The sequence below is a fragment of the Kogia breviceps genome, chromosome 10, assembly GCF_026419965.1.
Source record: "Kogia breviceps isolate mKogBre1 chromosome 10, mKogBre1 haplotype 1, whole genome shotgun sequence".
NCBI lineage: Eukaryota > Metazoa > Chordata > Mammalia > Artiodactyla > Physeteridae > Kogia > Kogia breviceps.
The window spans coordinates 35,503,112-35,530,263 of NC_081319.1; the positions used below are offsets into that span (position 1 = coordinate 35,503,112).

General features: G+C 49.5%; 1 protein-coding gene across 10 annotated transcripts in view; it reads right to left on the reverse strand.

Annotated features, from left to right (window-relative positions):
- The window catches only part of CACNA1D (calcium voltage-gated channel subunit alpha1 D), a 328,454-nt gene that overhangs the window by 15,560 nt on the left and 285,742 nt on the right, over window positions 1-27,152 (reverse strand). For 7 of the 10 annotated variants that reach the window (XM_067043912.1, XM_067043915.1, XM_067043911.1 and 4 more), the window contains 10 exons: window positions 25,825-25,869; window positions 25,283-25,411; window positions 22,614-22,679; window positions 20,833-20,924; window positions 19,781-19,940; window positions 19,084-19,211; window positions 18,849-18,945; window positions 15,344-15,446; window positions 14,908-15,009; window positions 9,940-10,070 (listed from right to left, as the gene is read on the reverse strand). In XM_067043912.1, the coding sequence (XP_066900013.1) occupies window positions 9,940-10,070; window positions 14,908-15,009; window positions 15,344-15,446; window positions 18,849-18,945; window positions 19,084-19,211; window positions 19,781-19,940; window positions 20,833-20,924; window positions 22,614-22,679; window positions 25,283-25,411; window positions 25,825-25,869 (1,053 nt within the window). The remainder of the gene's footprint in view (window positions 1-9,939; window positions 10,071-14,907; window positions 15,010-15,343; window positions 15,447-18,848; window positions 18,946-19,083; window positions 19,212-19,780; window positions 19,941-20,832; window positions 20,925-22,613; window positions 22,680-25,282; window positions 25,412-25,824; window positions 25,870-27,152) is intronic. The other 3 variants (XM_067043914.1, XM_067043916.1, XM_059075736.2) reach the window with 1 other exon arrangement.

Sequence of the window (27,152 nt, forward strand, 5' to 3'; positions counted from 1 at the left end):
TCATTAGCATTTAAACCAACACAATTAAAGCCATATAAAGTCATTCCATTAACATCACAGTAGAATTATGGTTTTGAATAAACACAGAATTTCTATAAAATATAAACATTATTGATTTAAGATGTCCAATCATATAAAATATTAAACAGAATCAAGCCGAGTTTCTGGTTGATTTTTAAATGCTAGATGTTCTCATAAATATTTTTGTTAAAAAAAGAAATGTTGGCGCTTTGCCTGTAGACTGCTGCTTTAAATTTTAGACACCATTTAATTGGAATTTTATAGATATTTACTCTAGTGAATGATTAAGTCACCAAAAAAAAAAAAAAACAAACCCCAAACTATAAAATCTCTGTAAATATTTCTCAAGCAATAGCATAAATGTATGATATTTTAACCTCAGGTAGGAACATTCATTTACCTTCCTTTCTCTTGCCCACTTTCAGGGTTAAGTTTTTCCTACCTGGTGCATCTGAAATGTTTTCACTGCCTGTCTCCCTAAGCTAGCGCCATCACTCACACCAGTCGTCTGCCAGCTCTCAGCACGTAGAAATGCCCAGGAACCCCTCCTGAACCTACACTGTAACAGTGCAGATAAGAGATGTGAGTCTCCAGTCGGGACTGGGCCAGGCCATCCATCTTCGGGTATGAGTGCCAGGCTTTCAGGCTCCAGCCAAAGAGCAGAGCCCGGTCTCTATCACAGGCAGGTCTCCCGCAGCCAAGGCCGGCCCTGCTCGGTCATCTCGTTAAAGGCGAGTTTTGGTTAACCCTTTAGCAGGCTTCTGCCCCTACCCAATTAGAAGGGATCATTTTAGACTAGCTCCCTCGTCAGAAAGAACTGGAGATTAAATTCTCGTAGCATACACCTGCTCCTCTATAAGCCATCCCACCTCCCCTGCGTCCCCACATGCACACACGTCACACACAGGCACACCCCTTCTTTTGTCATTGCTCTCCACCAGGGAAAATGCGATGGTGTGGCCTTTGTGTCCATTATGAACAGTCCTCGAGTTATATATAAACATAAAGGGCTAGAATTATGAGGAAGGCACGCCCGTGAGCCATGCACAGTGATTCCGACCCTCGCTGCAAAGTCAGCTGTAACGTTACCGTGTAAGTTACCCTGGGGGTGGCACTCAGCTGTGTACATCGAGTTTGTTACCTTCATTTTGAAAGATAAAGGGAAGTTTAAAAGAACTACCTAAAGTGATCTATGACATTTCCCTGCGACTTAAAAATAAAAATTATCGAAAGCAATCTGTGACATTTTCTCTGATCTGACAGAGCTATCTGTTGTAGCTCCACCTTAATTCTTGGTTGTAGTTTTAACACCAGCCTTGGAGAAATGCCTGCCAGTTTCCTGATAACAGAGAGGGTTTTACTTAAAATGCGGGCTTAGCAGAACTCACAAATCGAGACCTATTCTGTTAGCATCTTTGTCACTGCAGTGTAACATACTTTATCCCACTACATCTTGGGAGGGAGCGCCGGGGAGGGGCGAGCCAAGATTATTCCTATTTGGTTAAGTGACCTGCCCACACTCGTGAGGGCTCAGCTAGGGATCTCGATGCGCAGTTCTGCTGTTCCAGTGACGCCATGCCGCCCCACCTTTTTGGGTCTACGGGGAAGAGTGCCAGGATCCAGTCCCCACCATGCGCTCACTCATGACTGCAACCCCACATGACTGTGGCTGCCACTCAATCAAGGTGACACCTCTTACAACTAACTCAGCAGCACTCGTATCACGGCAATGATAGAAATCACCAGGTATCACGAAAACTGGTCCTACACTCAGCACATATCCTTGTCTCCGCCGTGCCTCTCAGGAGCTGAGATCCTTACAGACACTTCTCTCTCACACACGAATTCATACCAACATTCCTCCAGATCAACACAGGCAGTGAGACGTGGCATGTGCGGTACAACTCTCAGCCTGAACGTGGGCTGGACACTGGGGGCCCAGGCAGCTCCGTGTACAGGTGAGTGGGCTGGAATTGGGGATGGGCCTGGGAGTTAGGGAACAGTGCAAGGCAGGGGAGGGAGATTGGAAAAAGGCTCCAGCACCCTTTTCCTTTAGGGGGGGAAATATGGGATCAATCCCCCAGAGCAGCAGTTCTCAAAGTGTGGCCCAAGGACCCTGGGGCCCCCTGAGACACCTTAAGGGGTCCAAGAGGTCATTGTGTTTTGCATAATAAGACAAGGATGCTCTCGGCCTTGTACGCTCTCATCCTCTCCGGAGAGCACAGTGGGGTTTTTCAAAGGCTGCATGAACCTTGGGGATCTCATCTCTCTGGCATCTTTGTGCTTTTGCATATTCTGCATTTTAAAAATCTCTGCTTTAACTCCTAATGTAGTAAATATTGATACATAAGGGTGCTCAATAATTCTTAAGAGCATAAAAGGTTCCTGAGACCAAAAAGTTGTAGAACTTGATGATAACCCACCCTCAGACAGGCAGGCAACACCATCTTTTCCCGGAGCTGGGCTCTTCCCCCATCCAGGATTCCTGTGATTTCCCCCGACCTTTCTCTACTTTGGGAAGAAACGTCCTTCTCGTGGCTTCTCTGAGTTAGCCTTTGGCATGGGTTGCCTTCACTGTGCCTTAGAATGATGTGCCCTCCCATTACCCCAAACAGGCACCTCTCTCAGGGCTACGGTGTGCCAGGGAGAACTAATTCGTGCAGGTACCTACCCAACCAAGGAACCATGAGTGTTCGCAAGCTCCTGCCTGTGGATAACCAAATCACGATACGTTTGGGCTAAAGAGGGCTACTAGGTGGGTGTTAGTCAATAACATGCCACGGTAATTAAGACCTTCTGGGATGACATAATGTAACTTTCCTTATTTTCAGTAATTCTATCGTCTCAAAGACTTTTGAAAATAATAATTACTATTCTTAGAGAGGAACGATCTCCTGCCTTTAAGAGTAGAGAAGCCAGTACCCAATAATCCTGTGGATCAACTGAATTTTTAATTAGGTCACACCATAGAAAAAGCTATTGAAGAAGAGCCTGAGGCCCGATCCTACATCTGTGTCCCTACAATGGATTGTGGCCTGCATTGTGTCTTCCATCCAGGAGCTTAAGAGTTTAGCACCATGGATTCTGGTGCTGGGCACCGAGTTTGCTGAGTCTGTCAATCTGACATATTAAACTTGACTTGTCTCTTACAGCTTTTCTACGTTTAAAGCTATACTCTTCTTTTAAGGTCTTAGGGAAAAGGACAGAGGTTATCTGCAGTTTGACTGTGAACCAGGTTCCAGGGAAGCCTTGTTTCCCTTTCGAGTGAGGCAGGAGGTGGCCCTGATAACCTCTGGCTGCCCTTCACCAACTGGTCTCAGCCACCAGCCACCACCAGGGCCGTCACTCAGCACACAGCCAGGCCCACGTGGGGCAAGATTCTCACGTTCCATTTAGACCGTTCCGTAAATCCCACCTAGAAAGTTACTGTTTTCCAGTTTCTGCTCATTTGGAAGGACTGTGCAGAAAGGCATGTGGAGACACCAGCCACATGGCTTGCTTAGAGCTGTTTTGCTGAGGCTCTGGTGTATGGAGACTTAGATCTAGAAGACAGATGGTCACTGCGGGCCTCTGAGATGGGGTGACACAGACAGGGGGCGGGGGTGAGCGCTTACACTCCCTTTCGTGTTTAATAAACGACATCAGAGTCGGTCAGGGACACAAGGATTGTTTGTGATGGTGGATAAACTCCTTACCTGTGCCCACAGAGCTGACCAGCTTCTTTTTCAGGGATGATACACCACATACTTAATAACTGGTTTATCCCGGGCACTACCCAGTCAGAGCAGAGGTGGGCCTTCAGACCAGAAGAGGCTCCCAGAGGTCCCTGCTACACCAGGCATTCGCCCTTTAGTTACTGACTCACAGAGGTGTTTGGTGCAAGGCAGGGATGTTAGCAGGGGGTGAGGAAATTCAAAGTGCTGGGGGCCACAGCTGTCAACTAGCAGGTACAGCTGTGCTTCAACATTTTCACAGGGGTCACCCCCATGTCCACGTCACCACCCACAGTGCTGTGTGAAGAAGTCAACCCTGTTCTCTGGCCCCATGGACTCTGCTGTGAGAATCCAGAAAACCCACCACGAGCTCCTAGACTTAAGACAGTCTGCACACATGGGAACAGAATCGGGGGCCAGGCCTGTTTCCCAAGTGGAACAAAGGTCACAGCACAGAAGACATCACTGGAGCCGACCTCCAGGTTGGGAGGAACCCTCTCAGTCATGCATAGGACGGGCCTGGGGGACTTCTGCTAGCACCACTCTTCCCACGGGCTACACGGCTCCCCCACTCTGCCTGGCTGTGGATGAGCACAGCCAGGAGCCGGGCTTCCCCACATCCTGGGGCTCTCCACGCCCTGCACACACGCACACATGCACGCAGCCTCCAGTCTGCACAGACCAGGGCTTGTAACGCTTCTCTTTTCTAGCCATTTCAGGAACTTCAAGGTTTTGCACTAAGGTTACTTTTGAATACCTCTGGTAGCTTGGGCTCAGCATCAGGTGTACTGACTCCTCAACTACTGCTTGGAATCAGCTGAGAATTTCAGAGGGGACCCCACCCCCCGCCGCCGCTCTCGAAGCAACTTCTTGTGCAAAAAAATCTACTTTTTGTAAGACGTGAGAAAACAACCTGAAGAGTTACTTCTGTTTACATCTTTATGCATTTCCTAGGTATCTCAAAAAGGGGAGAATTCTCTTTCTCGATGGATCACTACAGAACAGAGAAGAGGTCAAAGAAAAACAAGAATTTCTTAAAGTTCTGGTAGTAAACAGGCATATGATATTATTATTGTTGTAGTCTTAATAATAAGCAATTATACGTTCAAAGTGCTTTACAATCACTTAGCTATTCCTCACAACAGCCCTGTGAGGTAGGTCGACATTATTACCCCCATTTTACAGATGGGGAACTGAGGCACAGAGAGGTTAAGTGTCTTGCCCAAGGTCACACAGCAAGTGAATGCTGGAACTGGGACTAGAACCCAGGTTCCCTGACTCCCAGTGTCCTTGAAACTGGACCACACTGCTTCCAAAGAGGCATCCCCAGACTGGCTTTGAATTAAAGACGGACAATGTCGGATGAGGTTTGGGTGTGGTGGTATTTCCCGCGGACGCGTTAAGATGGAACCTGAGGTGTCGCCTGGGTTGGTTTGGGCATGCAGGTGTATGTGTTAGTTTAAATGGGGGTGTCTGAGCTTCCTGTCCTGTCCACATCTCCCTGCATCCCGCACTGGTCACTGCAGAGAGCGGAGCTGGATGGTCAGGAGGTCATGATGGACTGGCATATATAAAAGGAACTTTGTCAGCCCAGTGACAAGGGGCCTGCCAGTCTTTGGTAGTTCAGGTAAACTAGGGATGCAGGACTTTGGAATGGAGTCAGCTGCCCACCTTACGCAGGTCTGCTTAATCTTTTTATTAATTTTTTTTTTTTTTTTTTTTTTTTTTTTTACTGGCCAGCATCAGGAAGTTGTGTTCATTTCATTTCTCTGTGGGGCGGCTGCCCCCCTCCTTTGCTCTCTCTCACTCTTTCCCTTTCTCTGAGTCTCTGCTTGGAAGGGAAAACTGTTAAGCCTTGCTCATTCCCTTTCATGAAAAGGAGCCACCACGAGCAGCGTCCGCGACAGGAGACCACGGCTCCGCAGTTGAGCCACGGCCCTGCTTCCACCTTCCGGAGGAGTGCTTTGCTTGGAAGGGGTCTCTCTGGGGCCTTGGGTTTGCTTTTTCCTGCATTTCTCCCGAAATGCTGTTTCAGTAGAAATAAGCCCACTTGAGACTTTTCCCTTTCAAGGCCTTAGCCACAAACGCCTTCCGACTAACGAGCTTGGTGCTGTAGCTCAGGCAGAAAATTCTAAAGCATCCGTTCAAGCATCTGAAACAAATGAATCAGCCAGTGAAATCTCATCTGTTAGCATCTGTTCTTCTCTTAGATTAAAAAAGAAAAAAAAAAAGCCTTTTTATGGCTTTAGATGGAATCATGCTTTTAAAAAAAAGACAAAAAAAATCTTGCTAATTTTTAGACTGAGGTGACTAGATAACAGGTGTGGGATATTCCACAGGTTCAGTGTTTGTGGAGTATCCCATTTCCCTCTATCTTTATGCCCAAGCCTCTCCGAGGGGGCCACATCAGGGACTGAGAGTCATTTGATTCTGGTCCACCACCCACATTTCTACCGGGCCACCTACACCACCACCTGCCAGCTGGGGCTCAGGCTTTCACATTATAAAACCTAACCACCTAATTCTTTGCAAGCTGGAAATGACGGTCTCCTTAAACCCAACTTCCAAACAGGTAAGAAAAAAAAAAAAAAGAAAAGCAAAGAAAAATCTATCCCTCTCAAGTCCTCCTGTCCTGAAGATGGGCAGGCTCCCATCTGGGATGAGTGGGGAACAGTCTCCCCTCAGTCCACTGGAGTGTCTTTTGCAAAAAGGAAATCCTCGAACGTTGAAAGAAAAAGAAATGAACAAAACTTTCCCCATTCTGGGATCTTTTTTCTTTTTCTAATCCGTGAAATACTGGACTAATGAGTGTCCGTATATTGCAGTCCTCATCTGGAAGATCTGATGAGGCATTACTATTTTCTGGGAAGGGGACAGAGTTTTCGTGGCTGCAGAGCTGTGTTCCTTTATTTACTTGCTCCTTGTGGAAATTTGCAGGTCACTGGGATGCAGCAGCAATGGATGAAGAGCAAAGGCTGAGTCAAACTAAAGTGAATATGGCATGTAGGGGATGAGTGAGAGAGAAAAAAAAAAAAAAAAGCCTGATGCAGCTTCTCTCTGGTTCCCTCTGGAGAGGGGCTGGAGAGAAGGCTGGCTTTAATGATGAAGATGGATGGACGGATGGAAACTGCACACTCATTCAGACCACAGAGGCCAGAGGACACCAGGTGCCAAGCTCCTACCCACACGTGGATCCAGGAGCTCCTCAAGCCATCCCCCTTCATGTAGAAGGGGCCCTGCAGTTGGTCTGAACAGAGGGAGGCCAGATGGAGCCCACAGAGTTGATAACCAGAGTGCATTTGTGTGCCCTCCGAACCCATTCCAATGCGGTGGGGGGAGCGGGGGCGACAGAGAACGCGGACCAGCTCGGATCTTGCTCAGACAGACTGCACCCTACGCAGCACAAGCACGCACTGGCCTATGTCTTGCCTCCTGTGCTCACCTGACACCCACACTCCATTTTTCATCAGTAATTGGGCTTTCAGCCTCCCGGCACCCCTGGCGCGGGGAGGAGCAACTCATCCCACTTCTCGACAGGCCGCGCCCACCTGCGGGTGCCTTCCTGAGGATCTGTGTACTCATATCCTAGTGCCACGGTTGATCCATTTCTCCTCCCACTGCCATCTGACCCCGCTTCCCTCACTGCCACATCGTCACGTAATATTTCCTCAATGCAGAAAGGAAGTGCCTCGTCGCGCTAATTAAATGTAGAGTGACAAATCACATTTGAAGCCGTTTTTAGAGCACAGGAAGCCAAAAATGTAATGAGAACTATCCCTCATGGAAACAAAAATTTTCTGTTTTTAATGTTTGCTGCAGAATCAAATGCATTTTCAGAATGTATCTGTCAAGATTATGAACACAACTTAATTTACTAGGCTGGGTACTCAACATAAATTATAGTCACAGCTTCAGCTCCCAATGGAACTATGTGGAAATGTGTTGATATTGGCATCTAACCGGAGATATTTTAATTTCACCATGGAAATGAAACTTTTCTATAAACAACGAAATGAAAAAATGTCCAGGGGAAAAACATTACTGTGACGCAATGTAACAGAGTCTTTTTAACCCGTGATGTATACATGTAGCTTCCGCATCATTTGAACTTTCAACGTAAAGACTCAGTGAAACCCACCCATGAAATGTGATTATTAATTACGTAGCCATGTGTTGTTCTCCAGGTTTTTAAAACATCCAAACACTATATATCCAGCCACCAGAGCAAGCACTGAAGCCATCTAATTGGGAGGCCTTGGGGGCTCAGTAAATGTATAACCCTGTATCCAGATGGTCATTGTATATGCCTTCCGCAGAAAACAGAAGGGTCTCAGCACAGCGCTACCTTGGTTACTGTAAATTACGACACAGCCATCCATGAAAGAGTACGTTTCCGCCTCCAGAAAAGTCATCAAGCCCCAAGAACTAGAATCTGAGAACAGCAAGCAGTTCCCTACAAGGAGGGGATCACAACACTCTGGAACTTGGCCCCCCTAGTCCTCCAGGCCCAGTGCTGCTTGAGGGAAGAGCCTGCAGAAACATGATCATCACTCCCTGCCCTTGCACCCAGTTTGGCCACACCGCCCTCTAGAACGTATGCACCAGACCTGTTCAAACTTTGCAAACACATCTTTTCAGTTTGCTTCTCTCTAAGGCTACTTGTGAGCTGTGATCAGGAGAAAGGCTGTCACTTTTGTAAACTGGATGGGTCAGAGGTGAAAACTTTACTCAAATTCTGCAGGCTGAGATGGCAATCAGCTATTCAAGCCTGTGATTCACTGAACTCCCTTTAGGAGATGTGATCAGAGGAAGACAGATCAGAAATTGTCTTTGGTCAGATTCAGCATCCATCCTTCCCCACCCCACCCCCCAGCGCTGTCTGGGCAGAGCCCAGGTTGCATCATGAATCAACAGGTCACTGTCACACAAGGTCATCTCCTAACCCGCCATATGCACACACACCCCACCCTCCTTCCTTCACGCATCCATTGTCATTCATGTTCATTCTCTCTCAGGGAGATCACAGACAAGCCTTCACTTTGGTAATTATCATCACTGAGAACACCAGACAATGCAGGGCATTTTCCCCCAGAAAAAAAGCAGAAGACTATTCCATGTTGAACCTTACCCATACCAACAAGGCCCAGTTTAAGACAAATGGTGATAACAGGGACATAAAAGGAAAAAGTTCTTTATCTTATGCATCATAATGGACTCAACATGCTCCGCACAGCAGAGATGACAGGGCTTTTGATTAATTTGGACAGTTGTTTCTGACAGCTTGCCAACCTCTGTAGTTCCATTTTTGTAGTCCTTAGCATCTTTTCCTCATTCCTTCTCCACTCTGCTTTCTCAGTCACAGCACTCACAGACTTCCCTTCCTAGCCCCTCTTCGTGCAGGTCTCCACTGGGATTCCCTTTCCCCACACACCTGCTTCCCACCAGGGCTTTGGGCTTACCTAGGATTCTACACCCTTGAATGCATGGACCCTAGTTAGAACCAGAGGTTCCTGAAACCACATCCCCGCTCCAGATGCCTGGGCGGGGCCCGGGCTGGTGAAGGGACCAGAGGCTGGCTGGGTCGAGAGAGAACAGCATTTGCACAGCAAGCCTCACGGCCCTCAGGAGACAACACGCAGAGACAGACACGCCGCACGCACACACACACGCACATACACACTCACACACACACTCACACACGCGCTAGGAGGTGATGGATGTTACTGAGATGGACCGAAAACCAACAAGCAGTGGGGTAAGAAACAAACAGAAACAAAACAAAGCACTTGCGTTCAGATGGAAAGCTGTTTCTTGGGCGGCTAGGGCCCGAGCCCGAGGCTGGGGGAAGGTGGGTGCCTGCTTGGAGGACGCTGCCTTTGGAGAAGCCTGGGGGAGACAAGGCATGAGGGCAGCTCTGGCTCCCCTCCCGCCGGGGATGTGCCTCGGCCACTGTCCTGGGGGCCCTGCCCCACGGGCCGGGCCACAGTGGACGCGGATGCAGGGGCACGCCAGAGAAAGCAGGGAGGGGTGGCACTTACCTGGTGGCCCAGAAATGGCTAGTCCACATTTGGGGGAGGGTGCAGTGGCTCAGTTTAAACAAAATCCTGGTGGTACTGCTCAACCATGAATAGTCAGCTCTCTAGTATTTCAAATAAGCTCGTAAAATCGTTAGTGAAAAAGAGAAAAAGACAAAACAACAATTCACCTGTAGGGCAATTGTGCTGTTCTTCGCGGGGTATTTTCCCACCAGTCCTTGTTCTTTCCGTTTCTTGAATTTCCTAAAGTAGTCCTGTATCAGGAAAGTGGCATAGAACTTCCCCACGGTTACCTCATCATCTAAACGGAGAGACCAGACAGAGCTCTCCCGAATCAGCATATTTGCAGCAAGAGCCTAAACACTCACTTCTGGCCGGGGCTGGGGGCAGGGCAAGACGGGGCATGAGGCACTGAGCTCTCGCTTAGGACACGGGAGACTAAATCTAGCGAAAAGCAAGGTTGTGCAAAGCAGTTAAGGCTCAACATTAGAGTCAGTTAAATAAACTGATGCTCAAAATTGCAGAAAATAATACACTTGTCATGAGTTTAATAGAGCAGCATATTAGTAAAACTATGAAGTGCCGTCTTGGTTACTGATTCAAAATAAAAATTACAAAACAGAAAAAAGCTTCATGGGTTATACTTTCACCCCTGCGCATAGGGATTTGCATGTGTAATTACCACAAACACCCAGGACAATTAACCATCCAAATCCCAATGCCTGGAGATAAAGATAGAGACCTCAGAAAGGTGACAGACAGGCTTGGAAGGATAGGACGGTTCTGAAAAGTGACTGCAGACCCAGATTTTCATGTGCCTCCTTAATTCTCTGCCAATAGCCTCCACATGTCATTTCTTGGTTTGTAATTCAGAACTGCTTGTTTTCGATACCGCAAGCGACAGCTCCAACTAACCTCGAAGTTGAGCTGACTTATTTCTGCTTTGTTCAAAAACAGCCCCGTCGTGTGTGGCAGGGGAGCTGGAACTCGGCCGAGAGTGATTAAAGGTGATGCATGAGGCAGAATAGGGGCTCTGGCTGTCTCCTGGGAAAGCACTGGCAGTGCCCGTGTGCCCAGGGGTCTCCACAAGGCCTGCTCATCCCCACGTCAGTCCAGGGCCACATCAGTCCAGGGACCCCGGGGGCTACTGACCACGGTTCACAGAGGCTGGGAGGAGGAACGGGTGCTGCCCTCAGGCTTTAGCACAGCTCCACTTGTGGCCAGGGTGCCCTGGCAACTTACGTGCCATCTTGGGTAAGGGGCTTGGCCTCTCTGGGCTTGCGTTCTCACCCGTAAACAGGCCTAAGCCTCTCGGAGGAGAAGCTGTGAGGATTACGGGAGAAGAGGCCCGCAGAGCACTCTGGGTGGTCCTCAGTGCCAGGGGGCGGGCGATGGTGAGCCATCAGAGTCACCGTTATTTTACAACCTGTCAACAGTGGCATCCACTGAAATGGATCAGAGAGCAGGACAGGGTGGGGGACACTGGGACCCTCCTGGGTGGGGTGCCTTCTGTGGCCGCGAGGGGGGTATCCCTGTCTGGACACTGTTGGGCCGTGCTGGGCTTCCCGCGGCCCCCAACTTCCTTGTCAGAAGCTACGCAGTGTTACTGTGTGAGAAGATGCCTGGCGGTGGTCAGCCTTGAGAAGAGTGTTATATCCCTTCTAAACCCAAGCCCGGCAAGTCTGGGAATGGTGTAGGGGCCACCAAAGCGAACCTAGGGCTTTGGGTAGATGTGAAACCAGGTTCCTCATCAGTCTCGGGCTGGTCCAAATGGTCTAACAATGCACTGTCCAGAGGCAGGAAGGCGAGAGGGGAGTGGACAGAGGTTCCATGACTTGCCCCAGGCCAGGTGAGTTGGGATACGGGACCCCTGGGCCTGGGCTCTCCTTCTTTACCCCACCACCTCCCTGCTCCACCACAAGGGCCACCTGCTCCTTTGGGGCCACCTCTCCCAGAGTACAAGTCTACCTCCCCACCGGGCTACATGCAGGAGGTGGACTGACTGCGGCCTGAGAATCCCAGGGGCAGCCAGCCTCTGCCGGCCAGGGTTTCCAGTCTTCTCTGTGGGCTCCCATGAAAAACACTGGCTGTACTCACAGAAGGCCCACCTCATCCCATGCTGGGATGCTTCCAGCAAAAGCAGGCCTAACCTTTTTCTCCCTTCCACCTGGGTGGTGCTAACCTAGAGGGGCCAAGGGGGCTCCTGTGGGAGGGTCTTGGCTCTCCCTGGCCCAGAACCTGGGGGGCAGTGTACTCAGTGAAGAGGGCAGATCAGGTTTCTGCCCAAGGGGCAGCTCCAGGGCAGAGGTGCCCACCTAGGGCTCTACAGGGCAGGCCTCTCAAGGGTCACTTGGCCTTTTGCACTGAGATGCTGAGCTATTGAAACTGGGCCCAGGAAGAGTCTTAAGAACAGGGAAAGTCAAAGCTACAGCAGGTCAGAAAACGAAGGAAGAGGAGTGAGTGCCGTGAGGCCATCTGGGCTCAGGACTGCAGAGAGCGACGGGGTCGGCCCTGAGTGCTTCTCAGGGCAAAAGAGCCAAAGATCCAGGTCCAGGGCGAAGGCCCAAAGACAAGGAAGAGCCCCTGGGAGGAGGAGGGGCTTCTAAAGGAGCGGGGAAGATCCACGAAACGCCAGAAGACTCTAGAGTGGAGGTGAGAACACAAGCAAGAGCCAGATGGGAAATGAGACAGCTCAGCACGGAGAGAACAGAGAGGCTGTCACCACGGCCAAAGGCGTTGCGAGAGCCCGGAATTCTGGCCTGGGTTCCAGGCTCATTCCTGAGTATCGCCTCATCAGGCTCATGATGACCTCGGCGTGGAGCGGGGCTCACATCACCCCTGTGCTGGCAAAGCCTTCTAAGGTGGGCACCTACTCTGCTCTGTCACCAGGGCTGTAAGGGGCCCCCGAGCGACCCACGTCAACCAGTCACATGTGCAGGGCTGGCCTGGCCCAGTTTTCTGCTCTCTGACCAGGTTACAGTGGGCGGGACACCGAGCCCCTCAGCCGTGGGAGCTACCCGTCTGCTGGCCCAGAGGGTCGTAAATATGCTCTCCTTCTCTAAGTGCTCCACGGTGTGGGAAAGGCTGGGACCCGGTGGTCTACTGGAAGGTAAAAGAGGAAAAACAAAGAGGCAAAGGGTGAATGTAGATGCTAGAACCCTGCACAGCAACTCAACCAGAGTCTGTCCACCGAAGCCTGAAGTTACCACCAGAGGAAGTTCAGTGACGAGAGCACTAATTTGAGATTCAACCTGGATAAGCTCCAGCACATCCACAACCCATGCCACGGAACGTCTGCAGTGTTCCATCCCTTATTGAGGCACTGTTTTTGTCCCAGGTTTCTCAGTGGTCTTACTGCCAGTTTGGAAGAGATTAACCCTTGTCATCCTAACCCCCCAATCCATGCTAAGAAATAACAGAGAGAAAACCAGGGCCCGCTATTGGAACAAGAAAGCAGAAGACTACGTAGCCTTCGTGAGAAGGCCAGGAGGGCTAAAAGCTGAGCAGTTTTTCCAAGGAAGGGAGCCAAATTCTGGACTTTTTTTTCTGGTGAAATGAAAAGAAAGGAAGTTTCACAGTAATGCGAATGACTCTCTCCAGGCGAGCCTTGCCAGGATGGGCGCTGATGTGAGAGAGACTGGGCTGTAATGAGGCTGGCGTTTCAAGAGAGACAGGAGGTGCGGCTGCCATTGAGGCAGGTCCCCCCGGACAGGTGGGGCCCACTATTCTGAAGCATGCGTCTGCATCGAGAGAAACATGTAGGGGAATACAACTGGCAAGAGATAACTCCGATTCCATGCCACCACCCTAAAACAGAATTGCTTCAGAATATTCTGAAAGACTGAGACTTGAAAGGAATGGAGGCTGCAGAAAAAGCTCAAGCACATTGTTACAACGATTGGAAAAAGCAATTCGTCTCAGCCATGCGAGCACCTGGGTGTGCAGCTAAAAAGAAAAGAACGAAAATCAAAGGGTCGTTTTAAGCGTGCAGTATCCATTCTCCTGTGGAGAGCCAGGGTTCTCTCTCTCTAGGCGGGAGTTTTCGGTTTGGTTTTGTTCTTTCAGTGTTTTGTTTTGCACACTGTCCCTTTGTCACTTCTTCGTGGGCCATCTTTCCCAGCTTTGAGCCGGTGGCCCTGCCAGCTCTGGGTGGCTCCCTCCAGCCACGAAAAGCTCATCCTGCTTCTGGATTCATGCCGGGGAGCGGAGCTGGCCAGCATGCTGCTCTCTGTGGCCCCGAGATCCAGAGGTTGTCACCTTCTCAAAAGGAGAGGCCACGGTCCTGGCTCAGCTTCTGGACCTGAGCCAGCCCGATCTGGAGGCTGCGGGAGCAGTGACACTATAAAATTTCAGTTGGTTACAAAACACACCAAACACTCCTAACGTGCCCAGGGCTAGGGGGTAAAGTGCGGGCATGTTGGCACCGAGCAAACGGATCCTGCACCTTTAAAACTGGAAAATAAAAGTCAAAACACAATCATCTCCACTTGTAAGTCCATGTATACTTAGACAAAAATGGAAATACAGTATCTGTATTTTATATATATATATATGTGTGTGTTTTATATATATATATATATATATATAAATCTGAGAAAAGTTTAGTCAGTTATTTTATGATAACAAAAGGAAATAAGCATGCCTGTTAGTTCTGTCTCTAAATTCTAAACAAAGGGATGTTTTTGGTAATTATGGTAGCAGATTCAGTCTTAAGAACATTTCAAAAACACCATTTGCTGAAAGCTTTCTTTTGTGTGTGAGAAGTTTTCAACAGTATGTTGAAGGATATAGGAAAACTAGTTTAAAACACTTCATTTTGGGCAAAAACAAAAACAAACCAGGCTTTTGGTTTTGAGGCAGCAAGCTTGTTCTCCTAACATTAATTCCTCCACCCACAAGAGAACCCCAGCTTCAACCATGTGGGTCTCGATTTCCTCCTCACTGAAGCCTCTCCTTTGTCTGCAGTGGTCTTCATGTTACCCCCAAACCATTACACCAACAGCTGAAGGGCCTTAGCTGTTGGCCTCAATGCTCTGGCTGGTACCTTAAGCATTCTGCAAACACGCTGGGCTTCCTAGAGACTAGTATTGAAACCAATGTGCTGGTCAAGAACTACTTAGGAAATAAATGGCACTGACCACCAGCTGGAGGGACAACTTGGTCAAGTAGTTTCATGCTGGTTTTCTTCCAGATTTTCTTGATCACAGCTCGGAGTTCTTCATTAGCTTGTTCCAGGTTCCCTGAATTTAAAAAGCAAGAGTGGGGAACAAGCCTTGTTTCTTTTGCCCAGCAACGCCTCTCTGTTCTCACCGGGGCTGCTGGTGGCCCGAGTCACCTCTCAACCTTCCAGGATAAGGTAAAGCACGGAGGGAGGGGAGAAGGGTTGAGGGAAGCAGGTCCGGCCAGTGGGGCCAGCACAGATGTTCGCATTTCACATACCGCCCCATCCCCTGGGCAGCGGGGTGTCCCCTCCCTGCCCCGCCTTTGACAAGAAGAGGCCCAGATGGGAATCAAGGTGGGATACGGCCTCCCCTTCCTCTTCTCCCACCTGTGTCGCTTCCAGGGAGGGCTCACCTTCCGTCTTGATTTTAAGAGCCGTTCGGACCAAAGCAAACAGAGTTGCGTTAAACATGACTGTCCCATCACTGTTGAGCGGCATGTTCATGGCAACTAGTCTCTGTAAACAGAGAGAAAAGTCCCTTAATAGAACGCAAACGAATGACGACAGCTGCAGCCCTTTTCCTCGTTTGTTCTGTTTATCCCTCATCTCCTTTCTAATCAACCCTCGATTCAACTCAACAGCCATTTGGGGGTGGGGAGTGGGCATCTACTATCTGAGGAGCTCTGAGCTGACAAAGATCAAAGCTTGAGTCATGAAGCGCAAACGCGGGCACTCAGAAGACGCATTTTGTTTGTTTTTTAGACTCCCTACTGTTCGTGCATTCCTCTCCCTTTCTCATTAACCGGCTCTCCCTGTGTCTTGGGGTCAGGCCTCCATCCTGGGCACATCCTTAAGGCTCTTTGGGGGTAAAGTGATGTACCAGGTATGATGAGCCGGGCACAGAGCGTGGGACAAAGGTCCTCAACCAACAGGGTCAATGACTTTTCCTAACACAGGGAGTGTCCTTCAAGGACCCTGCCCTGGTGAGACCACTGTGGAGTGTTTTGTACAAGTCCACGCGGTTCTACGAGTCCAGTGTTTGGTCTTTCAGAGCTGGATCCCCACATCCTGCTTCTCTTTTCTCTCTCTTCGCCCCTGTAAAACCACCACTGAGAGTTGGAGAGGACCTGGGTGAGTGAAACTCTCTGTGGCCCCAGTTACCGCAGATGCCATGCCCACAGCAAAGGGCTGTGCAAGGGTTAAAGGAGCTCACAGACACTGAAGACTCCAGCCAGGTGCCTGGCACATGGTAAGTGCTAAATAAGTGGTACTTAGAACTTCTAATAGTTTCAAATTTCTTACTTTGGGCTGACAAGGTGTCCCAAGAGAAAGATTTTAAAACACTTTTCCTCCTCCCTATTAATGGACACATGAGTCATCCCACCTAAATTCCTAGTCCTGGAAGAGGCTGCCCAGTCACTTGCTTTTCCTGGCAAGTTCCTGAATCAGCAAAATGGACCACTTTGTGCCTGAGGACACGTAGATCCTTTACATAAAAGGGTCTGGAAATGCAAACACAAAATAACAGCCATGAGCCAGAACCCATCTTGTTCTTGGAAACAGAAAAGAGGCTGATACTGGGAAATTTATGGGAAAAAAGTCAACGTCTGTGGCTTATTCTCTGCCTACATCCAGAGTCCAGGATGAGGAGAAGCAAAGACTCGGGCAACGACCCCAAACACTTGCCAACTGGACTTCCAGCCCAGGGAACGATGAGTTTTGGCTCAGATTTCTCTGAAAGCCTGAAATACATTGTAGACTCCACTCTTCACTGTGGGTTCTGTCTAGAGCTAGCCCAGCATCCCTTTGGGGGTAGGGTGAACCCCTGACCCCGAATCCCCTCATATCTGTGGGCAGAGGGGACCAGTTGTTGCACAGACTGGCTGGATTTCTACAGGGTAGAGTTTCAACAGGCAAATCTTGCATTTCTCCTTTAAAAAGGGGGATCCTTTTCTATTGCTACAGCTGACTCAAGGTGGTTCAATGTGAGTTCTATGAAAGGAAAACAAATCTCCATGAGAGCTCGCAGAGAGCACGGTCTGATGTGAAAACTTCAGGAACGGGGTGAGATGGTGACAGGGATAGAGTAGGATAATTAAATAGATGGCTTAAAAATCCCACTGCGGGGGACTTCCCTGGTGGTCCAGTGGTTAAGAATCTGCTTTCCAATGCAGGGGATGTGGGTTTGATCCCCGTTCGGGGAACCCAGATCCCACATGCAAAGGGCCAGCTAAGCCCGTGCGCTGCAGCTACTGAGCCCGTGCGTCCTGGAGCCTGTGCGCCGCAACTACTGAGCCCACGCGCCACAACTAGAGAAGCCCACATGCTGCAACGAAGAGCCCACACACTGCAACGAAAGATCCCGCATGCCACAATGAAGACCCGATGCAACCAAATAAATTAATAAGAAAAAATCCCACTAGGGGATTAAAGTCAGAAAGAGAATTCTAAAGGAGTTTGGGAGACTGTTTAAGCAGTGGGAGACAGCTCAAGAAAAGAATCCAGTAACCAAGCAACAATCTACATATGTAGTTAAAGTACAAGACAATAGATATGAGATCTGAATCTTGTTATATGAAGTCAGGGAATTAATGGTCCTTGAAGAGTTGCATTCCTGTGTGTAGCCAAGACAGGAATATAGATGAAAGGGGAAAGAAACTAGGTGAAAGGGGACATTATACCAAAATCTGAGATGAATTACCATCTTTTAGTATATGTTACCACCCTTTTGCTAACATACATATCATGTAAAGAGCGCCATGACAGTCCTGGTTAGACCATCAAGGGTTAAAAGAGGAACTAAGGATACAAGCCTTGACGTCTAGCCAAAAATGAGGAAGAAGGCGATCTTCTCCCCTACCCCCCTTTTCTTTGATTATAAAAATGTAGCCCTCTTTGTTCTCCGGGCTGCGCTCCCTTGCCTACCCACTTGTATCTCTCACAAGCATCCTATGCTAAGAAACTCACTCTTTGCCGGCCACTTTGCCTCATGCTGAATTCTTTCTGCATCGAGACAAAAGAACCTGAGTTTCAGTAAGTCCTGACACCAGGTGAGTGGTTTAAACTAAGAGACAGTGGGTTCAAGTCCCCTCCTAAGTCAGGAGTTGTGGGTTCAAGTCTCAATCTGAGGTGCGGATGGGTTCGAGTCCCATCCGAGGAGGGGTGAGGTTTCAGCAGGAGATCTGAATCCATCCCCGAGACGCCACCGCCAGATGCACACGAGGGGCATGTCACTGTGTGCACCATCACACAAGTTAGGAAATGTCCAGGCCACCAAGTCCTCTCCACTCTACTCGCTAAGCAGATCCCTAAGCCATCCCCTCCTCTCCATGCCCACTTCCCTCTGGCTCTCGGTACTTCACAGTGAGATAATGCAACAGCTCTCCTGGGTGTTCTCCTGTCCCTAGTTCACTTCTCCATTGCCAAGAGTCAACTTTCTAGAATGGATGTCTACTCCTGTTTCTTCCATGGGACTCATCATAGCACAGAAGGCTCCTCGCAGCTACACTCAGCTTGGGCCTGAGGCCTTCTGCCACCTCCTCTTGCGTTCCAGCCACACCGACTCTCCAGTCTCTTGCCTCCACGTCTGGGCTCCCTGGGCTCCCTTTCTGCAACGCCCTTCCCCCTCTGACAAACTCCTACTTCTCTCCTGCTGGACCTGATGAAAATGTCACCATCCCCTCCTTCTACCCAGTGACAAATTACACAATTCCCTTCCTATTCTTATTGTTGGCTGAGAGGGTGACCTAAGAGTTACACAGCTGAGAACTCCTCAAGGACAGCAACCACATGTCATGCATCTCGGCATCTCCAGTGCCTGACAGCAGGCTCCACAGAGCATCACTTGGTAAAGGTTTGTTGACTAAAGCAGGGAGTCCCTGCAAGAGAGGCCGTCAGGGAGGCCAACAGGACACTTACCTTGCAGGCTACCCTGTGTGGACACAATTTCCCAAACCCCAGGGGGGGCTGGATGCGGCGGAGCAGAGTGACCACGTCCAGGTGCTTGATTCTTCCCCTGGAGACAAAGTACGGCGTGAGGTGCAGGGCAGCACCAGCAGGCCTGGGTTTTCAGCCCATCCCACCTTCCACAGAAAAGCACACCCAACATCCAGAAACAGCCCACGCAAGCCAGATGGAATTCTTTTCAACCTACTTTGCCTCGGGGTCATATTCGGACCATATCCTTTTGAATTCATCTAAATGGTGAGGCCCCAGAATAGACCAGTCCCGGGTCAGATAATCGAAATTGTCCATGATGACAGCCACAAACAGGTTGATGATCTGTAAAAGTCAATCAAGAGGGAGTTTCAGCTGTAGTGGGATGAGCTGGGTTCAACCCTAGTGAGTGCTTCCTAATTATAAGGGTCACAAGACATTTGGACCCATTTCTCCTAGAGAGGCTGAAAATCTTTCATTCTGGAGAACGTTTAAGAAAAAGGCAGACTTCTAGTTTTCCAAAATGGTTTGGGTATAGGCCCAGGGGAGGGCAGGGGGGAATGTACTGTCTGACCTTTTGAAACACACTGCAGGGTTATAATTTGCCACCAAATAACTCACTCTCGTAAGTCACTACTATGCGCAGTGGCTCTGAAATTTTTATAAAAGAACCAGCAGCCCTAAGAAGCTGGGGTGGTAAAGCCTGTTAGCGGGCACCCAACCCCTGCTCACACCAAAGGTGCTAGTAACACAGGCCTCGCTCTGCAAAACCTCGATGGCCCAGTGGAGTCTAGATTGCTCGGCAGCATAAAATACGCCACAGCTATTTGACGGGGCAACGTCATTGGTCTGAATCCCAAATGCTACATGAATATGTATCCATTGGTTGTGGGGTGGCTATTCTGATCACTTACCAGAAATGCGCAGAGCATGTAAAAACTGATGAAATAAACAATGGCAAAGTTGCTCCCACAGGTGTACTCCTCCCCGGGGTTGTAATCGGACTCGGGGTCACAGAGCTTTCCCGGGAGGCAGGCCAGCATGATTTCCTGCCACGCCTCCCCCGTCGCACACCTTTTTAAGATTAAGCAAAGAAACGAAGAAGGCATTTGAGGCTTAGATCTTTAAGAAATTTTAAGGAAAAAAAATTTTTTTAATTAGACCAAAACCTAAGTACTTTGGCGGGGGGAAAGGCAGTTTGATTTAGTGAAAATTCCTACACTGAAATTCCTACTTATTTTCAAATGCAACTTACATCAGAAAGGGAGGCCCTGTTGCACCTCCCCCTTTGATCTATATCAGTCACTTGATACAAGCAGTCAATTCTTTTTGTATAAAGGTATGTTTGTTTTGTTGTCTTCTCTCCTTTAAACATTTACGTTACAATTTTTAGACTATTATTATTTTTAATGACCTAACATCTGACAACTTGATTAGATCCCCATTTGATTCTGTTGAAAGCAAAGAACTGGAAACTATCTAACTTACAAAGAACTTGCTCTCCAGTCATTAGGACTTGCTTGTATGGTCTCTAGAAAGTTCTCTCACTTTAAGGCGCTTTGTTTACAAAGCTATTAAATGGAGTTGAAATCAATCCCATAAAGTCTGAAACTTCACATCTCAGGATGCTCCCCACTGACTGTGCGAAAGGCCTCTACATGCCTGCTGAATTTTCATTTTCCCATTTGTTTAAGCACACGTGCCCATGTGTAAGCATATACCCTATACCTTCTCGGCGGCTCAGTAGACCTACGCACTCCCGGGTGGAAAACCTTAAGCCAATCACAATGGGAATGACCAAAAGCCTGCAAAATTCCTCTGTGACTAAAATGCTACCGTCTCTGTTTAATAGTACAAAACCAACAAATACAAAAGGCCACCATGACCAACTGCTTTAAAAACCCGGGTCCTCTGCTGCTCTGGAGCCCAGAACCAGGGAGACTTGCTCCGGGCTGGACTCAGTCACCTGAACAGCAGCAGCACTGCCTGAGGAAAGGTCTGGAAATTGTTGTTCCTGTTGATCTGGTTGTTATCTCTCATGGCAACTTTCCCAAACATCTAGAGAGAGAAATTATTAGGGGAAAAAAAGAAAAGATTTTGTCATACCGAAAAAAAAAAGAAGAAAAAACCCACAACCCTCTATATGTGAATTTAGAACTCAAGTTTGGTCAATACCCAGAGTGCCTGGCACTTTATTCATCCCACTAAGATATGCTGGGCTCTGTGCTAACCACTGGGCACATTCTCAGCTCAAGGAGTTCCTACCCTGGGGAAGGGATGCAAACAGTAACGAGACCGGCAGCCTCTCCAGATGGGAGCTGGGCTGGTCCAGCCTGACGACAGGGAAGCACAGAATAGGCTCACAGGATCCCTGAGGCTGGCGCTGGGGTCAGGGAAGGCCTCCAGGGAGAGTGAGGTTAAGGCCCAGAACTGAAGGGGAAGCAGAAGCCAGTCAGGTGACAAGGAGGGTGAAGAATGCTCCAGGCATTGGGAGTGCGACCTGCAAAGGAGCCGAGGTGACGTGGCCGGGGTGCTCCAGGAAATGAAAAGAACGCGAATGTGACGAACAGCCCAAAGACCAGGCTGCAGACAAGCACGGGGGGGGGGGGGGCGCTGGACCATGGGAAGGAGGGTGGGCTTTGCCTTAAGGGCGAGGAGAAGTTAGTAAATTCTTCACTCGCGGGGATTACAGAAGCAGACTGACATTTTCGAAGACCTTGATGGCCGACAAAGACCCTTGAGTGAACACGGGGGTGGTGTGCAAGATGCGGTTTCCAGTTCTCTGAGACCACTTAAGTTTTATATGAGGACGTTATGGCATAAAAGACCCTTTGGGGCCCATGGCGTCACAAGCTGCTAAATTACAGGGGCTCAAGCACACTGCCTCTGGGTTCAAAACCCCTGGTAAAAGTCCTAGTCACTCGCAAATGCTTCTCTGCCTTCAAAATAAAAAAGCACGTACCACCATTTCTCTGCTGCGGGAATACTTCACTTCTTTTTCACTCACAGCCAGCCCTCCCTTACCTGAAAGGCTGCACCTGAGCCAGCAGAGAGCGTAGCAGAGGGACCCTGGACCTCCGGCTCCTCCACCTCCCTCTCCTCCAGAGGGCTCTGCCCGCTACCCGCCCACTTTGCGTTAGGGCTCAGCTGTTAGGGAAGCTCCTATCCCCCCTGCCCCACCTCAGGAAGAGCTGGGGAGCTTCCCACAGCCCTTCAGCCAGGACCAGGCCACAGAAGAGCCTGGTTTCACGCTTCTTTTTAGAGGGGCGTTTCTGAGGCAAGATAACAGTTCCAGTTCAGCCCCAGCATCTAGAAATAGTTTGTAATGCTTTCAGATGATAAACAGACTTTTGTTATCACTCAGTATCTTCTTAGCAACTTTGAGGCAGAAAGTAGGACAATTGTGGCTTTTTTCAGTACAGCATTTGCTGTTGCTACAATCAACGGTGGGTTTTCTCAATCAGTTGGCTCCCCTCAGACCCAGATTGGGGGTGGGGAGTGCCCTAAACCCAGCTTCCTCTGACACATTCCAACCTCCCCATGCCCTTCTGAGCCCTGTGGCTCTCGTTGGCACAGGCTCTCTCCTGCAGGGCCACGTCTTTTTCATCTTTATGGCTCTTCAGCAGCCAAGGCGTCTGGCTGAAAAATCATGACCTGTCTTTCCAGTCCACCTGGCCAAGGTACAGCCTGCCACAGATCTGGGGCGACGTAGCAAAGGAGACCCGGGGGAGAGGTGCTGGAGCGTACCTGCATGCCGATAACCGCGTAGATGAAGAACAGCATGGCGATGAGAAGGGCGACGTACGGGAGCGCCTGGAAGAGAGGCAGCACTTGGCTCAGCGCGAGCATCCTGTCACCCCGGATGGCTTCGGGGCAGACTGAAGGCCCGCATGGGGCACACGCTCTATTCTTTTCCATGTTACATTGTAAGGCCATCAATAGTGAGGAAGAGCTTTTTAAACCCCAGCCCAGCTGCACGGCTTCAGCCCTGAGGACAGCAGCCCATGCACACCTCGGGTTACAAAGCTGCAGGCACGACGACGTGCTTTCCACAGTTAACAGTGCATCCTAATCCTAAACAGTGTCGCTCTCAGAAACTATTGTAATTGATGAAGCAATTCCAACGTGCTAGACAATCAGATCGCTTCCGCTTTCTTTTGTGGGTATGTTTGGGGTGGGGGCAAGGGGCTCTTTCACAAAGGAACATCTTTATGCAAAATCACCTTGCATCTGCTTAAGTACTTCCTTAGGGTGAAGCCTGAGGAGTGGAATTATTAGGTCAGAGGGGAAGAACCACTTTCTGACTGTGGCTGTAGAAAGCAAGGCACCTTTCTTAAAATGCACTCTTTCCGAAAGAACCGCGGAGCTGGGGGCTGGGCCAGGGAAGAAAAGGAGCTAGCTGTGTGGTCACCAAGCCTGGGCTCTCTCTCCTTAGGAACATCAAATATAAGCACGTGTCGGGTCAGACCACCGTTTTTTTTTGTTATTATTATCATTTTAATTTATTCATTTTTTTAGCTGCGTTGGGTCTTCGTTGCTATGCGTGGGCTTTCTCTAGTTGCGGCGAGTGGGGGGCTCCTCTTCGTTGCGGTGCACAGGCCCCTCATTGCGGTGGCTTCTCTTGTTACGAAGCACGGGCTCTAAGTGCACGGGCCTCAGTGGCTCTAGAACGCAGGCACAGCAGCTGTGGCGCAAGGGCCTAGTTGTTCCATGGCATGCGGGGTCTTCTTGGACCAGGACTCGAACCCGCATCCCCTGCAATGGCAGGCGGATTCTCAACCGCTGTGCCACCAGGGAAGCCCACCACTGGTCTTTTAATCCAAGGCTCCTCAGCTGCTTGTCTCCCTCATCTCAGGTGACAGAAGATGTCTGTGTGCTTGGCACGCCTCCAGGGAGTGCCCAGATTGTTACACTTAAGGCCAAGCTCACATGCATAAAGCCTCCACTTGCTCTCCTATCTGAGAAAGGTCATCAGAAAGCCAGTGGCTAAAAAACCTTCCGACTTGCGCCAGCTCTGGATCTGTGACTGCCAGCTTGGCCCAGTGCGGTGGCACCATCCTGACAACTGGACTGGTTAACAGAGTCCCACAGGGTTAGTTTCAGGCTGTCCTTGCCATAGCAGTATGCGCTTTCTCCCTAAATGAGCAAACGTTTAAGAATTCTGTTGGCATAGTTTCTCAATTTTTATGGACATGAATGGTCATGTATAGTCATGTCTGTGACATGAACTCATCTTATAGTGACCAAAGCCTTTTTAAAAAGTTTAATGTAAGAATGACATCATTGCATGAATCATTCTACTTTTATAGCAGTTCATTCACAAATGTTGGTACTTTGTATTAATAACAACTGTGTAGGATTTAATCCCTTTCCAGGACCGAGGCTCACCTGCTCGAGGCCTCCCCCACCTTCCCTGCCTCTCTCAGAGCTGCATCTCGGCTCCTCCTACACTCTCATTTTCCCCAACAGGACTTGTGATTTTCCTTCTTTGAGTTTCTGGATCTACCTCCTTCCCTAGATGCTAACCCTTCTCCTCTTTACCTGTTAAAATTCTACCCACTGTGGAAAAATGTTTCCTGGGTTATTAACACCAGTTTCCTCAGAGCCGATGGGGTTGTTCTTTGTGTATCTTCGAATAACTTAATTTGTTAATGTGAGCATTTACTACTTTTGAATTAAAAAGTCAAAAGATAAAGAAACGAAGATCCATGACTCATTTTCTAAAGTTCGTGCACATCTACAAACTCCCCCTTGCAGTGCACCTCTTAATTAGAATCTGTGGCCCCCTCCCCAATGGAGTGAGTCCAGAAGACCAGAACATCTAGGGTGGGGTGCTGGAAGATACAGGAGAAGCTGGGTTCTGTTTGGAACAGCCAAGGACCAGGCTGCACCAGGCTGGAAAGCCATAGATGACAAAGGGGACCTGGCTTATACCTAGGTGCCCTGCACTCTGTAATCCTCCCAGGCACTGGATAACCCAGGACGGGGGATGGTGTGCTGGCCAAGGCCAAGTAGTCTCTGATTTGTATCTAGATTAGCCAACGGACAGGACTGCCGCAGCCTTATGAGGCTTCCAGGGGTCGGCTGGGACCCTCCCTCTCAGACATCACCATTCACCCCGGGCATCCTGGGGAGGACTGAGGTGCGGGGAGCCCCGTATATCTATCCATCTCAGAAATGCTGCAGATTTCTCAGCTGCAGGCCTTACTGCTTTCTCTTCTGCTTCCTTAAGCAAGCAATCCTGTTTGATTTATCCAAGCAATGCTGGGCCCGTCTCCTCAGCATTCCAGGTCCTCTCTGGACCTAGGTGGTCACGGTGGTCCTGCAGAAAGGAGTCTGGACCCTCCACAACAGGGGACAACCACTGACTTCCATATGATCTTCAAAGACAAAGAAGCTCTTGGCATGGGTCTTACCTGGAAGGACTTAATGAAAGTCCACAGCAGTGTCCGGATGCCTTCCCCCCTGCTGAGAAGCTTCACCAATCGCATCACTCGGAAAAGACGGAAAAAGGTGATGGAGATTCTATTGCTCTCTTCAGAGTTCTGAAGGGTTATCATGGAGAGGTCAAACCCAATGGAAAGTAGAACATGCAACACTTTCAGAAAAACAGCAACAGATGCAAACAGAGGTGGCAGAGGTAAGAATTAAAGATGTGTTTCTAGGGCCTTTTCACCTTAAAAAGCATGATATGAAAGGAAAAGTTACATGCTAACAACACAGGGCTTGGGAAACCCTGTGTCCACACAGCACATGCATGTCCACGTGGTCTAGCATGTGAAGAGGAGGACACTGGGCTGGTCAAGAGTACTGGACACTGATGATGAATGCAAACCACTGCAGACACTGTTCTGGAAGGACAACCATGGAGAATACAGAACAACTAGTGGAAAACTCGACATGGCCAAATAAACTCAAGGAAAAGGCCCAGTCCCTGGAGACTAGTCACTGATCTTACCCCAGGTGTAGCAGTTGGGACAGGGACATTTTCACTTTCAGTTGGCTTTAAGAAATCAAAGATTGAAAATGTATTAATGAACTGGGAAGGAAGCAAGGGTTCAGGAGGGTGTCCCTTCCTTTTTTTAAAAAAAATCTGTGGTTCATGTCTGAGGATAACACATCTGCTCCCTCGCTGAGGAAATGCCATAGGAACTGCTTGGAACTGGACTTGAGGGTGGGCAGCCACTGATGCAGGCTCAGACACTACCGCTTTCTAATTCACACCCCAGGACATGATGCTTCAAGACTGAAAGACATCTGGTAAAAGACAACGCTGCAAGACTTCAGTTGTCCCCAAGCACAGAAATGCAGAGTGGGATTCTGCTTCTCATGGGAAGACTGGTTCTCTTTTTTTAGCCACGGTTGTAGGTCTGAGGCGCTAACTGCTCTGAGGCAGGCCTTTCCTAACCCTGAAGAACAGGATGACTCTAGCAAACAGGGTGGAGTGGCAGCCGCCTGCGGTCCACAGACCTCCCCTGCCCCCCTCTCCTCCTGGGGCCGCACAGCTGGGCGGCGTGCGTCCGATGGGCCCTCACTGGCGGGGCTGCCGAGGGGCTGGACAGACTGAGTCAGGGCAAGCAGGAGAGGGGCTGGTTTCCCTCCAGAAGCCTTCCCTGCCCCACCGAGAAGGCTCAGTTCTGGGTGACTCTTGGGAAGAAGCAGCCTAGCACCAGCGGTCCCTGAGCTTCCGCAGTGCTGCCTCAGCCGAGGTCTGGCTGGGCTCCTGTCACTTGGGCCCCAGGGTGCAGAATCCCAGCCCTCATTGCCCTGTGGTCACCGGCCTCCCCACTCAGTCTGTGAGCCCCCAGGGGGAAGGGACCTTGCCTCACTCCACTCAGTGCCCAGCACGGTGTCTGGCACTTATTAGAGGCTCAGTAAGTGTTTGTGAGAATGCAAAGAGGTTGTAAGCCAACTTGCAAATATCAGGAGCCATCTTTAAATCAAACAGTAAAGGCTGAACAAGAGCCAGGAAATGATGGCCTTTTATTTTCCCCTTCAGTGGGGCCACCTCCGCGGAAGCAGCTGGTGGACCCAGAAGCCAACAAAGGAAGGAGGCTCTTCTGACTGGAGGTCCAGAACTCCTGGGTGCCCTCCAGGGCTCTAGGGAGCCTCTCTGCACGGTGGGCCTGTACAGCTAACGGTTGTGTGTGCACACATGGATGCACACCCTCATCTGATGAGTTCTCCTCCCGGGAAATGCGGGGAAAGGAAAAACTCCGTTCTGGAGTCTCACTCTCGTCAGTGGCTGCCTCCTGAGATCAAATCTAAAACTCTATAAAATTCATA